We start from the raw sequence: 18,452 nt of genomic DNA, 5'->3' as shown, positions 1-18,452 counted from the left end.
AATAATTACTCTGGATATTAGATGTAAGACTTTGGTTTTTATTAAATCTCTCAGATTGCCGTTTAGAAATTCTCGTTGGCTCGACAACAGATTTTGCAGGTAGTGGAGTAGACTTTTTTTTCTTTTTAATCGAAATTGGTACTGCTACTTTACCAGATTTCAATTCTTCCAGATATTTTTTTGATTTTTGAAGAACTTTTTCATGTTCTTTTCGCTTTTTCAAATTTATGTTGGCGTAAACTCCGATTTTATCAGGTTTTCTTGAAGTAATTGAAGTTGCTACTAGATCGTATTTTTTATTGTCATCAAATAAAACAGTGTAAGTTCCTGTGTTGTTTATTATTGGTTAAAAATGGAGCATCAAGCTTTTAACTATAAATAAAGTTTAATTTTGATTTCTAAAAAACTCGACTGTCAACCAAAACAAAAACTTTTCAACCTTTACCATTGATTAGACAGATTAATTTATTAGACTTATCAATTAATTAGATAAAATACTAATTGCTATACTTGATTGTTTTAATTTTTTTAAACTATGCAATTAGTAAGTTAACTGTGGCAAAGTATATTAGTCATTTGTTTTTTCTTAAAGTTCAATTAAAACCTTTTCTATTTAAAAAACATATCAAAGTTAAAAAGAATAGTCAATATTAGATAGTTTAGTTATAATTTATTAAGTAGTCTTTATAATGGACAGACCGTCACTATTGCACTGTATAACAGTTGAATGATAGTAAATATCTTTCCATTTACTCCATACTCGATCTCCAACACAATGTTCTTTTCCTTTAACTATTGGCGTTTTACCTAGAAATACATGTACTTATAGTAGAAAATGTTTTATAATTTTTTCGCACAATAATAACTTTTTGATGTCCAAATTAAGTTAGCAAAATCTTTCTAAGTGTGGTGCAAAAAAGTTAAGCACAATTAAAAATAATTTAACTTGTTAGTTAACTAACTTAATTTAATTATTAATTTGTAAATAATAAGTAACTAAAAGACGAGTGTCAAAATAATACAAATTCATTCGATGATGACTACAATTTTTTTTTACTAACTTGGATCTCTAGCAAGAGATGGCGGTGTACTCTTATGTGGAGTAGAAGATATATCTGTACTTGCAGCCATTGTAGAAGAATCTGTCGCTAAACTCGGCTCATTTAATGTTTTACTCTTAGTACTAAGTGACGTAGTCAAGTTAATTTCTCGTTTTGTGTTTAGGAAATTTGACGATACTAATTTATTTTTCGATTCTCCAACTACTTCTTGAGAATATGTCTGTTTATCTGTGATTTTAGGTTGTTTTACTAAAGTTTTTATAACTTCTTGTGTCTTCGTTGACTTAGGCAAAACAACAATCTTTTGTCCAAAACCTTCCAACACTGTAACATAAATAATAAAAATTAAATAATTTTAGTACTAGCTATAGCAAATTTATTACTATTTTCAGGTATCTATTAAATGCAGGTTTTAATAATCAATAAAGCAGTCAAAAATGAAAAGAAACTATAGAAAATCTGAAATAAACTTTTAATTTCTGCAGGAACTTTGTTGTCATCATTTTGTAAATTTTTAGGAAGCTCGGATATTTTATCATAGGGCCATACCCGAATGTCATCATTATAAACATTAAAAATTTTCAAGTCTTCAAAAAACTTCACTTTGTAAATATCTAGAACATTAGGATTTATTGAAATTCTAGTGTCAACAAAGTATTTAATCGAAATATGTTAACTTCTTATGTGATAAAAGTGTTTTTTTGATAAGGATGCTGTTAACAATTGAAGAATTTATTTATAATTAACATACATTGATTGAATTTAAATTAACATAAAAGTACAAGTTTCATTGAAATACTTTGTAGTTTTTTATAATTAATACTTCGATCGTTTTTAAAGTCATAAGAAATACAATCAGTGGTGTTAACTTGACTTTTTTTCAAATGCTTACCTCCTCTACGTTTGATTGATGAAGGGACTTTTTCAAGGACCACAGCCCGATATAACTTTATACCATCTAAATGCTTGGCAAAAACAGTTTCATTTATTTCATACTCTTCTTTTCTCAGTAACTTCGGACTGTCTTCAGTTTGGTTTATTTCTTTGAACTTGTTACGGTCTAGAATTTACATATTAACTTTTTGTGTTTCATTTAACTACCCTTAAATAAATACATGGTGGTGATTGATATAATTTAGTCATTTTTGTGTTCAATTGTTTTACTTATACTGTTTATTTTTAAGGTGTTTTTTTTTATTTATTTAATTCATATCTAAAATCTGCTTTTTAAATATAAAGGATTTGCCTGAGATTAAAAAATGGATTTTGAATAAATGTTAAGACGTGTTTCGAGCCAAGTGCTTCAATTTAAACTGTATCTTAACACTTTTATTATATGTTTTTAGTTCGTGTGTGCATGTATCTTATTTTGATTATTTGATATTATCTTGATTTATTTAACTTTAATTGAACTTAATAATAATTAATTTTTTAATATTTATTTCTATTAACTTAATTATTCAAATATAATTCAGCTTAATTCAAAACTTGTCAAAGAAATTACTATAATCCGATGAATTTAGAACTTTTGTATCAACTATTTTTCATGCAGCAAACTCATGAATTAAAATTAGCATTGTATTTAGCATTTTATAGGTTTAATTAAAATACAAAAAATATACTTGCAAGCGATTATAATTTTTGAACTTTGACACGTTAACTTTAGAGGTTTTACCTCACCTTTTAAAGATAATGCGTGCCACTTCTTCAAATCGCGAACAATAATATCGCCTTTCCATAAAACAAGTTTTGCTTTGGCAGAGATATTTCCGTCTGAACATTTACACAAATTGTAGATCGAATATGCACTTTTTTAATTTATGAAACATAATTATTCATCAAGTACATAATTTAAATGGTGTTAGAATTTATCACTCAGAATCATACTTAGTAGCCTAATTTTATCTGTACTTCTACAAACATGTAAAAACCTTAGCTCAAATTCAAAATTTAATTTGAATTTATACCAGTTTAACTGGGGGGAACTATCGCCCCTTTTTTACCCTTAAGTGGGTAGTTTATTATCCTATTAACAACTTAAAATTGATCGAAAAATAGTACAATCATAAAAGTATTAAAATACATCACACTTTACTAAAAGGTTTTTTTAATAGTCAAAACAACATTACAACCAATAAATATCTAACTAATGATACTTATTTAAGGAAATTATTTATATTAATTAAATTAAAATTATCTTTGTTAAAATTTTCTTTTTACAATTTCTTAAGAAAAAATCCCTACTTTATAATATATTAAGTAAAAACAATTTAAAACCTAATAAGATAAAAAATACTCTCACTAGGGTTATATAGTTTGAATCTTTTTAAATAAACAGCTAAGTCGAAAATCAGTCTATCAGTGTTGCCACAGACCAAGCTGAAAAAATTTCCTGACTTTTCTAAATCAAATTCTTAATCAAAACTAATACGAAAATGGATTAACAAAACAAATCCTTGAAATTATGAAGTTTTTATTTTTAATTTGATATAAATTAATACAACAGTTCTTTTTCCGGACTCAATAATATAACTTGCATTGCACCATTTGAACCATCTAGTTATGATCGATGTATTTGCAATAAACATTTCTACTAGCAAAATACTTTGTATCTCTACCACACAGTTAATACACACGTGAGGCAATAAAATATTTTAATCTATTCCTTAAACTCACTTAGACCCTGAAAAAATGATGAATTTTAAAAGCAATTTTTTTTTAGAAAATAACATTAGCAAAATGCAGTTTTTATTGATGATTAACTTTTCATTAAGAGCATGTTTATAACAAATATATTGAATTTTCCAGACATCTTCAAAAAATCCTACTTACTTCTGACTTTTTTTCAAATACCCTTATTCTTTCCTGGTTTTTGTCGACTTTGTGGCAACCCTGCTCTACTATTATATTCATTTTTCAGACTTAAGCTAGTTTTTATACGTTTTTTTTAGTGCAGTTGACAAACTCATTTATGAAACGACTAAAACTAGTCAAACATATATACACAGTACATACTAACATTTGTCTGAGAATATACTATTTTAAAGAATATAAAACTAATTTAATCGAAACATTTTATTATGTAAAATAGCAATAAATGTCAAAGCCTCAGTTCAAATTTTCAAATTATAAAATATAAACTCTACTTTTGTGCAATTCAAAGAAATCATGATATAATATTTGATGAACAACTTTAGTGTTATTTTTTCATGCAATAAAATACCTTTGCTGTTTTTTCTGTAGCCGTTGATCATTTGGCGCCTCTTATCTATAAAAATAATTTTATTATTTTGTCTTAATATTATAAAACATACTTATCTACACAAAATAAATTACTCACCTGCAATAGGTTGATACCAATTAACCTCATATCCTGATAAAACTTTGGTACCTTCAGGCTGTACATTCTGCGGCCATATCATTGATTTTTCAAACTCTATCTGCAAATTTCAATCAAATTTAGCTTAAGGAGTTTTTTAGATAAAAATTATCTTACCATAAACTAAATTTTAATATTCATAATATAACTTTCAGTAGTAATAACTCAAAATAATATTAACTACAATAACATTTTAAGTTTTTAAAATATCTGTTGTTTTACCTGAATGAATTGAGGCGTAGAATAAAAAATTTCAGAAATTTTTTTATGTAAATTTTGCTGCACATCGAGAATAGGAAGTGGTTGACGTTTTCTCAGTGAAGTTTGCAACTGTCATGGTCAAAATATAACATATTGCACATTAAACTAAGTTATGCTTCTTTTTCCTTTTTTAAACTTAATGAAAAACTTGAACCAAAATAGACTTCAACTTTCCAAAAACAGTTTTTTAAACTTACTATTTAAGACAATTTGTATAATAATTTGAAAAAGTATATTGCAATAGTGATTAAGTCAATTACGTAATAAATACTCATTTCAAGAAACACAAGTTATACAAAACTTTTAGTAGCATCAATACAACATTTTAATTCAACTAACAACATCAAGTACTATTACGTTAAGCATTCTTGTCTAGAATTATTAATCATACAAAATTTAAAATATTTTTTTAATTTGAATAACAGTTTTTTAAAAATCTAGATAACACTCAAAAGAAATTTGAGTCATAAACTAACGCAATCTCGCTTCAATTGTTGACAATTTTTACCAATTAGTTGAAGATCAAGAGAAGTAAAAACACCTTCTAATTCTGGCATCATTCTAATTAATTTTTTCTTAAATTATTCATAAAACTTTTATATTATAACTAGATAATCAGATTATTCAACAGTCGTATTTCTAATATATACTTTTAAGTCCATTGTTTATAACATAAATTGTTATCTAAAACTAATATTTAAAATGCAACATTTAAATTAATTTAGGCATTTAATTAAGCTTAAAACTTAGTTGCAAAAATTCAATTTAAGTTAAAAGTCCCGAACTGTTTTATTCGGTTAACTCTATTTTATATAACTTCTACTAAAGTCAAAAATATGAATTAAGGTATGAGTATTAAAAAACAAACTAAAAAATTGAAAAATACAAGCATATAACAAGAATAGGAGATTTCAAATTTATGAAGTTTTTTATCTTAATTATCACTTACTTAAAAAACCAATAATTATTTTGAAATCCATGTGTAACACTTGTATAATTCAGATTAACGTCACCATCTACAATCACAATAAAATCGTTCTGATCAGAAGTGTACTTTCTGATATACTGCTGTAAATTGGTGTTTGTGTTTTCGTCTTTAGAACGACACCCTATGATACCTTGGTGTTTTTCATCAATCTTGAACTTTCCTATAAGATAATTTGTCTTATTTATACAGCTTAAGTTCCGTTACAAGACTATAAAGGGTTTTATTTAAGTATAACAACTAACTGTGAATTATGTGTAATTATAGTTTTTTATAAAAATGTAATTTATGTTTAGAATTTGACAAATATTACTTTGATAAGCAAAAAAAAAAAGTTATCTAACTACATTATCACAAAAAAAAACTTTTGTTTAACTATTTAGATTATAAAAGAATAAAAAAATAACTGCAAAACAGATTAACTAAATTTAAATTAATAAAAAACATAGTTGAAAAACTTAATTGATAAAAAGCCTTTTAAGTTAAAACTACATAACAGCTGCTTAAGACTAACTGGGGAAAACAACCATCGGAGCAATAAATTTTCCATTTGCATTAAAACAAGTAATAACATTGATAACATCATTGCTATTGCAAACAAATTCTTGCTCATTGTATTTAAATTTGACATTTTTGCTCATTCCGTAGTTCATTACGTCAACATAAAAAACTCCTCCACTGCAAGGTTTTAATAAAACTTACTGACATTCAATTTAAATACTAAATAGTCCAAAAATGTTAACAAATACTTTAATTTACTATTAATAGTTTATATTTACACTTTATAAGTATACTAATTTTAATAACATGCTCTCTATACCAGTAATCAGAGTCACATAAACAGAACTGATATTAAACATGAAGTTTGCAGAATTTAAACCAGAAGGGGTAAATTACTTATTTTTAACCAGTTGTTTTTTTTGTTTTAAAAAGTGAGCTCGCTGTTGTTTTAAACTGATTTTTTTAAAGAACGTTTTGATATCTAAGCGAATTCAGTTTGAGAGCTCAATAGGCTTCAAACGGAAGGCGCAAAACAAAATGGTACAAATAGCTTATAATGAAAATATATTTCTTCATTCAGTTTTTGAGCAATTATCTGAAACTTCCTTATATCTAATGTTTTTGTAAGTTTATCTTTGTCGTAAGTATTTTAATTAAGTCGAGATTTTTTTAAGTGAAGTGAAATAGAACTTTAGGAATTTTTTCGAAATTTTAAGAATATCCCCACTTATTTTTTTTTATTTCATACGATTGAATCAAAAACTTAAACAAAACTGATAAAATCTTAAAATTTAACAGATTTTTTGTTTTCAATGAGAAGTAACATATACAGGGTTTCAAAATGTTTTTGAGAAGTTTCTTCTAGGTTTTTTTAAAGTACAAGTTTTTAGGTTTATTTATAGTGTAAAGTTAGATTTAAGGTTGAAAACTGTGTAAAGTAGTATAACAACATTTAAAAGATACTGTAAAGCTCTTTTAAATGTGTTTTATAACAAAACAACTTTTGACAATGAAATTGTTTTATTATCTACATGATAAATTTTTTGTGTTAAATTAAAAGTTTACTACTTACATGGTTGCCACTGATCAAGCTGAGAAAAATTTCCTGACTTTTCCTGACCTTTTCATTATTTTCCTGACTTTTCTAAATCAAACTCTTAAATTAAACTTATTCTAAAATACATAATCTAACACTTGAAACTATATAAAGCTTTCAATCTAATTTTAATACAGGTTAAAAACAGCAGTTTTTTGCTGAATTCTATCATCAAACTTCCAGTACATCACTTGAACCATCTGTGTATGATTGATGTTTGTGATAAACAGCTGTATCAGCAAAATATTTGTATTATTACCTTATAAACACAGCTTGTCTAAAAAACGACACCATTTTTTAGCATCTCCTAGCATAAACGTATCTAGATAAACAAACGACATATAAGGAACTTTTACAATTAAAGCCTTAAATTAATAGAACTTTCACAAATTTTACAGTTGAAACCTTAAAACAATAAAATCGTTAAAAAAATAAAAAGTTGAAAATTTTTTTTAGAATTTATAGTATAAATGTATCTAAATAAACGAAACGACATTATGTATTTACTTTAAACATGATTTACTTATATAAATTGTTCACTTAGTTTAATAAAATACTACCTAAACTTTTTAATATAAAATCCTTAAACTAAAATTCAATTAAAAAAGAATATACTTAACAAAACTGTATATCTGTTGTATAAAAAATTTCCTCTTATCATTTAGTATAAAATTTGTAACAAATAAATATACTCTTACTTACTTAAAAAACTTAAGTAACTCTACAAAAAATACAAATAATAAGTAAATTTAATCTTGGCATATACCTCTCTTCTAACTTATTTTATAAATTTAAACAATTTTGAAAAAATTATAAAGAGGTAAAGTATACACATTAACTTATTACATAAAATACTTAACTAACTGCTCAATTATAAAAAACTCAATTATTTACTCAAACAAAAAAAAATTTGATTCTAAAATTTTGCTAGATAAACTTTTGTGTATGTATCACAGTTTCACTATGGATCTGTCCTTGCTACAGATCATCAATACTAAAAATCTTACAAAATCTGCTTGTTCAAGTAGGGTACTTGTTAAATATGTTAAAAGAAAGTTTTTGCAATTTTATTAAGGATATTTTACTAATTTATACTAGATGAAGGCATTGGAAATAAAATTAAATATTTTGGTAAATTTCTAGGAAAATTTTGGATTTTTTTTCTGACTTTAAAGGACTTTTAATTATTTTTTACCATTTAAAGGCTTTGGAAAACAATGAATTTTGTAAATTTAAACTGACAAAATCAGACTTTTTTTTAAATTTTATAAAATTTCCTGACTTTTTTTCAAAACCCCTCATTTTTTCCTGACTTTTATAATTTTTTTAAATTTCCAGACTTTTCCTGACCGAGTGGCAACCCTGTACTTAACATGAAAAGTTGATAAAAATTGGAGGTTTTTTTCAAAATTTCTTAAATTCCAGGTTTTTTTAGTTTAAATTGTAAAATTCTAGGTTTTTTCAGGATTCCGTTTTTTTTTGACAACCCTGCATATAGATTATATTTTAAGGTTTTAAATAAAGTCAAATCTTAGTTCTTAAAAATAACAGTTCTCCCCTATACCTTCGTAATCTCAAGATTATTTCATAAGCAAATAATAACTATTATGTAGAAGATTTATAACCGATAGGTTAGTTCTTAGTATTTAAGTTCTAGAATGTTTAGAAGCATAAGCCCTTATCGGCGAAAAGCTGGTAACTAAGCATGCAACGCGTGCGCAAACAGCTGTAAAGACGTCTGGTACTAGTAAACCAACTTATTCAAGTAATCCTAAATTTTCAGTACATGACCAACACAATGTGCTTCCAGAGAATAGATAGCAGAGGATTATAATGCGAAAATCTTAAAAACAAATGACAGAAAAATAGAACGTTAATAGTGTTTTATCTGAGTTCTACATATCTATTTCTGGTTGGATCTTAGTTTAGATTTAATATCCGACCAAAACCAGTTAGGACCTTTTTTCAAATCTAGATTCAGCCATAATCAGGTTTTTTTTTTCGAATCTAAATTTGGTTGGATCTAGATGTTGGCAAGCTATGGCCTGAACCGGTAGAACAGTAATTATAACGAACTTACAATAAAATACAAAATTACTATGCTATATCATTAAGCACAGAAAAAACTCTCTTTGTACACTACTGGGCACAGATGTGAAAAACTGATTAAAGTTATGTAATTTTACAAATAAAGGGTTGACATTTTTTTTCCATTTTCTGTAATTACAAGTTTTTTTTTGTTTTTAGTTTAAAATTAAACTTAAGCCAATAAAACTGTCTTAAATAGTATAAAAATGTTGTTAAGACACAGTAAAATAAAACTATTATTATATAACGAAAAATATTATATTTGATAAATTTTATATTTTATATGTTAAAATTGCTTAAAACTTTAGGTTATTCAAATTTTTTACTTATTTTTATTTTCTTCGAAGTCTCTAAAACTCCTGGTTTTTCCAGGATTTTAGATTTTATAGCAACCCTGCTAAAAGCTTATAACTATTTATAAAATAAAACTATTTTTAATTTTAGAACACAACCTTGTAATCCTGTCATTGAAAACACAGAAATCAAAGCAGTGGAACCAGGCTTCTAACAACGGTATGTTTTTCTGTTTTCGAGTGTGTACATTAAATTGTTTTATTTCACGATGGAGTTTGGGAGCCATTTTTTTGATAGAGTAATCAAAAGGCTCTTCCTCGGCGGGGCAAGCATTCAATGTTTTGCGGTATTCTGTTCGTATTAATTGTTTCAACTAATGGCTTAATTCATTTCATCTTTATATAACACGATTAAAACACAATTTAAAAAATGTAAGTTCGGTAACTATATTTAAATTAAATTTAATTCTTGCTAATACTTAGACTTGAGTAAGAGTGTTAGAAAGATAAGTAATTCTAATCGACAATAATTTTGTTAGAGTGAAAAAATTAAAAATTCTTTAAAAATAGTTAAGTTGAAATACAGAAAATTAACTGTGTTTTTTTTACTGATGTACATTAATTAAGAATTATTTAAATTGACAGTATATTTATACAAATTAAAGAAGGTGAATAGATTCTAATATGGTGTAATAAGAAATTTAACTAATTTATGATAAAAAATACAATAAATAGGAACCTTTTTTATTAAAAATAGAACTTAGTACTCAAGACAACAAAATAGACATAAAATGCTTTTAAATGACAATTCTTCAGGTATTTAAACATATAAAAAAATTGTTGTTTTGAGTGTTTAAGATTAAAAATTAAAAATTACCATAACAGATGAAAATTAAATATAGCCTTATGAAAATAGATTAATTCTATTAACTTATTTTAGAGTAATTTTGGTAAACAAGTATGTTGTCTTATTTATTTCATTCTGTATATAGTATTATACCACAATTCTAATACCATTACTTAATTATATATTTTGATTAGTTGTTGATAACATTTTGTTAACTGTTTTAACTGAGCATTACTTTTTTTTCAATAATATCAATTAAACTTTAAGGGTAGCTTAAGGCCTTAAGAGGTTAGACATGTAAAAAAATTAACATTGGGCCCAAACTATCTTCAAGTTAAAACTGTATCAATAAAACAGGGTTCGTGCGCGATTTCTTTTTTCATTTAGCCTGACTGGGACCAATTTAGCCTGACATTTTTTCAAAGTAAAGAAAATCTTCTTTATAAGTCATTTTAGATAATTAGGAGTCTTAATTAGTACTATTGTAGTCTCCGACTTCAACTAGCTTTATCTCAAAAACATTTTGAGCTTAAAAAATCTTCAAAAAGCAGCTCATCATAGCTTAGTTACAATTCAATAAAATAAGACTTAATTATGAAAAAGGTGATTGACCCCCCTTATGCCCTTAACATAACAAATTCAGTGATAAGTGTTATATCTAATACTAGTGTAAAAATTTAATATATATTACTAAACACAATTGTTCAATTTAATTAAGCACTAAGTAAAAACATTATAACCAGAAGATTTTTAACAAAACGACGTGCATTGTTGTGTTTTGTTAAAATTTAAAATGAAACGCTTACACCAGTATTGAAATTCAAACAAACAGCTATGTTGTTGAACTAAACTCTAATGTTTAAACTGTATTTTTTTTATGAATTTTCATAATTATGACGTATATAATCTAGTCAAAACAAAATAATGAAGATTCTTAAAAAAATTTCAGAGATTCAACAAAAGGTTTTAAGCATTTATTTTTACAAATACTGACTGATTATGTCTTAATTAAGGGCATAGGGGGGGGTAAACACCCTTTTTTGGTTTTTGATCTTATTTTATATAGTTTTTACTAAGTTACAAGATGCTTTTTACAGATTTTAAAAATTCAAATTAATTTTTGAGATATAGCCGGTCAAAGTCGGAGGCTACAATAGGATCCTTATGGGAGGCGCAAACTAAAACAGCAAAAATAGATTATTTCACTAAAAATCTATCTTCTCCTACGTTTTTTGAGATAACTACCTCAAACTTTCAGGAAACGTTCCTTGATATATTTAGAAAATTCTGTCGGAAGGAATTTTTAAAAAATTAAAAAATAAAAATTTTATAAAAAAAATAAACAAAAAAAACAGTTTTTTTTTAGTTTTTTTATTATAAAAATTTTATTTTTTAATTTTTTCAAATTCTGTTCCGACAGAATTTTCTAAATATTGCAAGGAACATTTCCTAAAAATTTGAGGTAGTTAGCTCAAAAAATGTAGGAGGAGATAGATTTTTAGTGATTTCTAGTTATTTGCTGTTTTAGTTTGCGCCTCCCATAAGGATCCTATTGTAGCCTCCGACTTTGACCGGCTATATCTAAAAAATTATTTTGAATTTTTAAAATCTGTAAAAAGTGTCTTGTAGCTTAGTAAAAACTATATAAAATAAGATCAAAAACCAAAAAAGGGTGTTTACCCCCCCCCTATGCCCTTAACTTAATCATTATTTGGAAATCAATTCACATCTCAATTTGATCTTAAAAAGATTTCTCAATTGTTTTTAATCAAAAATTTTGAAGCATTTGAACTGAGAAAAACTGAGATTCTCATATTTTTAAATAAAAAACTGATTTAGCCTGACGTTTTTCAATTTTTTTCAAAAAACTGATTTAGCCTGACTTGGGCCTGATTTAGCCTGACGCGCACGAACCCTGATAAAAATAATTTTGTATAAAAAAAAAAAAAATTTGAGATATAGTTAGTATAGTAAAAAGTATCATAAAAATTATTATGCATAAAAATTTTTAGTTTCCGATTTTCTCATAGTTTTAATAAGTTAAACTTAAAACTAAATTAATCTTATTTTTTGTAAGCCATTACCTTTAAACTATTAGGAAATTTTATTTCATTACAAAAAAATCTCGTTGCATCGATTTATAAAAATAGCATTTTATAATCAAAAGCGAAAAAATTATCTTTCATTTAATTATTTTTAAAATATAAGGTGTTTTTACTTTTTTATAATTCAATTTTTAAATTTTTATTATTCATTAGAGGATAGACTTTAATTTAAATATTAGTCTTTTTGCTTTTTTTAAAATGATCTTGCCATAAGTAACCTACTGAACTTTTAAACTTAATTATTTTAGTTTCGAAAGCATTTTACTTTAGAACAATTAAAAAGTAACTGATAGCTAAGTTTGACATTTTAAAATTGAGATTAACTTGTAAAAATTTCGCATTACAAAAGCTATTTTATCAGACTAATCTAAAGTCCATTTTTTAACATATGAACCAATCACCCAACTTGTTGATTTTATACTGGATTTAAGTTAGCTTTTTTAATTTATACTTTTATTAAAATAAAAGAATTCGCCCTTTTGTAAGTATTTTCATTAAACTACCTTAGATGTATTTAAATACTTTTTTTAAAAACTTTTTTTAATTCAACTTGTTTACTTATTTAATTAGGTTGTGGTACTTTTATGGAAAACTTAAGAAATAAAAATAAAAATATCTATTATAAACAGTAGGGAAACTTTCTAATAGTAAATTTATACCATTCAACAAGTACATTTAGAACGTGTAAGAATTTCGATAACATTCAAAATTATGACAACGTTGTTTTACCTGCAATCATTTGTAAAGTGGGGCAGCAAACCTTTGAATACATACCGCAGTATACAAGCTTTAGAGAGCTTTGAACATACCCAGTTATATACTCATGCAAAATCTCATTAGTAACTTTTGTGCCATGACGTGACAAGTAGTTGATGTATTCTACTATTTTCTTTTCATATGGAAGACAAACCATTTTCAAAGTTTTATAATAATTAGTTTTGAGTCTGTTGTTTAAATATTCTTTACTCTGTCTTTTGGTAAGTTTGCTTTCAACTTGAGCCTAAAATATTATTGTATTGACAACAGTAAAATATGAATACTTTATCAAAATTGTGTATGTGTAAACTATTTTTGACAAAAAAGGTTTATGTTTGTAAGTATTTTTTACTAATTCTAATTTATTCCATTGAAAACTAAACAGTAAAGCTAAATTATACATGAACTATAGTGTTATATCAATCTATACTTATAAAAAAATATAAACAACCTCATTTGGAGTTTTTCTCATGCTTATAACAGGATGTTCAACAGAATCCATAAAACTGCGCAACTTCCTTAAACCTTCTTCGTTATTCAATGCATTTAAGCCTTCTTCCCCTACAATTTTTTTTCTAATTGCAATACTGATTAATAAATATCTAAAAATTGTTTGATGAAATTTTAAAATACTCATACGTACGGAAATCTGAAAATTAATACTTACTGTAATATTAGAGCTATAAGTATCAACTATAATTCAGTTTCTATAAAGTATAAAAAATGTGTTAACTTTTGAGATATAGTCATTTTTGTAAAAACTTTCCAAAACAAACGTTTTTTCACTTTCATTTTTCTCAAAACTTTTAAATTTCACTTAGAATCTACTTTCTCCTTTTTTCAAGCTGTTGAGCTCAAATTTTAAAAAATTGTTGTTTGCATCATAACAAAAATCATATTCTTACGATTAAAAAAGAATATACAAACTCAAATTTTATCAACAAAAGAAGAAAATTTTACATAAAATTCAACTAAATTATACATAAGCATTGTTTAATAGTAAGTTTAGTAAAATACATTTAAATTTTATTACCAAAAAAAAAGAAAAAAACAACTTTTTTTTTAACTAAAAATTTTTAAATTCCTACAACAATAATTTATACAATATTAAGTCAAGATTAAACTAAAAAGATTTATGAAAGATTCCTTAAAACTGTAGGAAAAGATAGATTTTTAATGAAATGATCATTTTTGTCAGTTAAACTTCGCCCTTCCATAAAAGTTCTAATGAACTGTTCGGCTATGTCCCCTTAAATTTCGAAAACTAAATTTTATAAAAAAACTGTTAAAAGCAATGGTTAGCATAACTTGAAGATATTAAAATTGGGACCAACATGTAAAAAAAGAACCTTACCTTCTTTATGCCCTTAATTTAATTTATCTCTATAATTGCAAGATTCAACAACTATGATAAAATAACTTTAACTTTTCAAAAAAAACTTCAACACTTAACTGTAAATTTTTATAAGTTTAATTGAAAATTTAGCTAATCAGACAGCTAAATAACACAGAGAGTTCTTATAATACTTCTACATGAACCATAGCTAAAATTAACAAAGTTGCTGTTAAAAACAGAAAAGAGTTATTTGTCTTAACCAATTTCTCTTTAGACAAATCAGTTTTATTTTTCAACAAACCTTCATCCACTTTTGTTAGATCTTCTTCCGCATCAACAAGTGACAAGTTTAGAACTGATTCATTGGGAGAAATGAAAAGTTTACTTTTTTTAGTCGGAGGAGAAGTAATTTCTTCACAAGTTGTTTCTGCAAAAAGCAGTTTAATAAGTATCACATAAAAAATTAATCACAAGATCAGCTCGTTTTTGTTTCACTTTCTGAAATTATTCTTTCTCAACTTAGTATTTACTTGTACTTAATTCTTTTAATATACCTTTGTTTTTATCAAAAATTTAAAAAAAGTTATTGTTCTGTAGATGTAGGAAAAACTATAACATGATATTACACCTTATAAATAGTTTAGAATTATTAGTTCCCGAATTACGCTTCTTAAGCCAGTAAGGGGCGATATCGCCATGTTTATGAAATCATGGTTAAGATTAGAATATTAGATCAACAATTTTCAGTTTAACTTTTATTATGAATTTGTTTGTACGCGTTTTGTTATTTCAAAAAAGTGCAATACCATATTACTAGATGTAGAATCCGTATAATATGAGTTAGTGATACTTTTGATACAATAAGCATTTAGCATTTAACAGAATAGTGACAGAATAATAACATACATAGCTAAAACGAAAAACTTTTGGTTTGGAGCAAAAAAAAATTCTAAAACATAAAACGATACCTTTTTTTTATATAAACAAATAATTGTTATGCTTCAATACAACAAACTCTATATATTGTAGTTTAAAATATTTTATGTTCGTAATGTGTTTATAGTCAGTTTTATAGGAGTAAGTCAGATTGTTACTGAAATTCTTATAATAAATAAAATTATTGGATCCTTATATTAAGTAGCCTAGTTAAGGTAAAAAATCACACGTTGTTATTAATAATAAAATATTTAAAAAAAATCTTTTTAGTCTGAGTAAGTAACAGAGACTTATTGAAAGTAGGAAAGGTAATATTTGCAATGTTGATATAAGTTATTTTTTATTTTTGTAATTTTTAAGTAAGAAAAATTTAAATATAGGTTGGTAGTCTTATATAAGTAACGGACCAAATTTGATACAAAAAGTCTTTTATTTTAATATTTTTGAATTCTTTAAAAACTGGCTTGTAGTTTGTACTTAAAGCTTTCATATAAAAGCCAAAATTAGTTTTTGTAAAAAAAGTGTTGGACCCCCTATAGCCTTGATATTGTCTTTAATATTAAAGCTTAGAGTATATACAACAAATCATTTTTTATGTTAATTTAAAATTTTAATAAATTTTGAGATATAGTCATTTTTGTAAATGCTTAAAATACAAACGTATGGACTGCAAGTTTTTAATTGTCAATTTTCTGATTAATTAAAAATTTACTAAATTTCTATCTTCATCGTTTTTTTTAGCAATTGACTAAAGATCGTTTAGGAAATGCTCTTAATATTATTAAAAAAATATTTTTAGAGAAGTTAAAAATAAAATAAAAATTAAGACCAAAAGAAGAAAAATAACTTTATCAGGGTTGCCACTCGTATTTTCAAATTTTTTCTAGGTTTTCCAAATTTCCTCCAGGTTTTTAAAAGTATACATTTTTGGGTCTATTTTTAGTTTTAAGTTAATTTCTATTTAACAAACTGTGTTAAATAGTATAAAATTATTAAAAAGATACTGTAAAGTTACTTTAAATGTGATTTTCAATCAAAAATTTTTTGATGATGACAAAAAAATCTTAGTTTTAAGTTAGATTTTTTGTGTCAAATCAAAATTTTACATCTGAAAATGTTAAATTATTAAAAATTCCAGGTTTTTCCAGGTTTTTTGATCAAAATTCCAGGTTTTTCCAGGTTATTTTAGCCTAATTTGTCAAATTCCAGGGTTTTCTAGGTAAAGTGGCAACCCTGCTTAATGTTATAAGATTACATTTTCCTAAAAATCTTAAAATTCCTACATAAAAGTAATTAAAATTAGACATAAAAAGTTTTAGAACGATTCCTTGAAAATTGTAGATGATTTTTTTTCAGAGAATCAAATACCAACAATAAAAAAAAGAAAGTTTTTCAGTTTATTTTTAAACGACGTTCGTCTATTTTTTTTATTGCAATAGTAAAATTTAATCCTAATAAAATACTAACGCAAATTTATTTTTTTTAGTTTTTCAAATCATTGATAATGACAAAAAAAAATTGTCTACATATCGTTTGAAAATAAACTTTTTTTTGTTGGTGGTTTAATAAATTGTCCTTTGTTATTTTTGATTTTAATTTATACAACACTAATTTGTAATTTGGCGCTAAAGATTATTTATGTTTGTTTCGATTTGTTTTATTAGTCGTTATAAGTTGAGTTACTGTATGTTAAATATTGTTTTTGGTTTAATAAAACACTTGATCACAGATTGTTAGAATTTAGTATATAATTTTGGCAGTATTAATTACTAGTAATTTGTAATTAAAGTTGTTAGGAGTGATTCAGATAGTTGTAGAGTTAGACGCTCAAAACGTATTGCTAAAAAAGAAGCAAAACTATTACCCCTGAAGGTAACAACCCTAACCAGGCCGGGTTTGTTACAGTGGTATCTGAAAATTTAAGTATCCACTCCGAGTGTTTAAAGTATCTACATTTTTTTATGTTTAAGTATTACTTAATAATTATTTTAATCCGTAATGTACTAAAAGTTTATATTATGATCATTTATATATTTTTATATATTCCATTTCAATTATTTTTGGTATTGTTATGAATATTAAAGAGTGTTAATTATTTTACTGTTGCAGTTTGTTGTAAATTGATTTTGAATTAGTATCCTTTTGTACCATTTTTAATCAAATTGGTTTTACTTTATCAGAAGTGGTAGTTAATATTAGAATTAGTATTAAGTTTATTAAACTTTCAGTATAGACTCTGAAACTATAACTAATGTATCGAGTGTATGCTATAAGGCTCACTACACAAATTACGATTTTTAAACAAATACTATTTTAAGTATAAACTAAATTACATTATAACCTTTTCTGTTATCATGTAACGAAGTTTGAAGACGATTAATTTTCTTTGCATCGCTGTTTTCTAGATCTGGTATTATAACAGTGCTTCCACGAATATTTGATTTATTTTTTTCAATTAAAGAGGAACTTTTACTTTCAAATTTTCCTCTTTTTTGCACTTCGATTTCGTTTTCTAAAACCTATTTTTTTAATTTTATTAAAGTACACATTTTTAAACTAAATTTAAAATTTAAGCCCTGCAAATCAGCTAATTACATAGTTAGAAAAATAGTATTAAACTAAAAACAATTGTTTAACTTCAATTAAAGGATTGACATTCTTTTTAGCAAAAACAGCTCAAGTTAAAAATAAAATTGGTTTAATGACTACAATTTAGCCGGAGTTTTTTGTTGTTGGACTGAAACTTTTGAACGCTTCAAATAAGTCTACGTGAGTGAGACCCCGCAAAAGTTTGTTATCAACTTATTT

General features: G+C 25.2%; 1 protein-coding gene across 1 annotated transcript in view; it reads right to left on the bottom strand.

Moving 5' to 3' along the window:
- LOC145849621 (uncharacterized) overlaps positions 1–18,452 on the bottom strand; it is a 39,939-nt gene that overhangs the window by 9,960 nt on the left and 11,527 nt on the right. Inside the window, exons 8-24 of the mRNA XM_082954597.1 lie at positions 17,986–18,163; positions 15,010–15,135; positions 13,824–13,933; positions 13,346–13,616; positions 9,824–10,016; positions 6,201–6,364; positions 5,651–5,849; positions 5,178–5,262; positions 4,663–4,770; positions 4,402–4,501; positions 4,285–4,329; positions 2,742–2,834; positions 1,954–2,121; positions 1,532–1,675; positions 1,062–1,385; positions 700–807; positions 10–327 (exon numbers count right to left, since the gene is read on the bottom strand). Coding sequence (XP_082810723.1) covers positions 10–327; positions 700–807; positions 1,062–1,385; positions 1,532–1,675; positions 1,954–2,121; positions 2,742–2,834; positions 4,285–4,329; positions 4,402–4,501; positions 4,663–4,770; positions 5,178–5,262; positions 5,651–5,849; positions 6,201–6,364; positions 9,824–10,016; positions 13,346–13,616; positions 13,824–13,933; positions 15,010–15,135; positions 17,986–18,163 — 2,734 coding nt within the window. The remainder of the gene's footprint in view (positions 1–9; positions 328–699; positions 808–1,061; positions 1,386–1,531; positions 1,676–1,953; positions 2,122–2,741; positions 2,835–4,284; positions 4,330–4,401; positions 4,502–4,662; positions 4,771–5,177; positions 5,263–5,650; positions 5,850–6,200; positions 6,365–9,823; positions 10,017–13,345; positions 13,617–13,823; positions 13,934–15,009; positions 15,136–17,985; positions 18,164–18,452) is intronic.

This window comes from Thalia democratica, chromosome 2 (genome assembly GCF_965202585.1).
Source record: "Thalia democratica chromosome 2, ktThaDemo2.hap1.1, whole genome shotgun sequence".
In the NCBI taxonomy this organism is placed as follows: domain Eukaryota; kingdom Metazoa; phylum Chordata; class Thaliacea; order Salpida; family Salpidae; genus Thalia; species Thalia democratica.
Note: the sequence above shows the minus strand (reverse complement) of the source record. Positions and strands in the feature narration are given on the sequence as shown.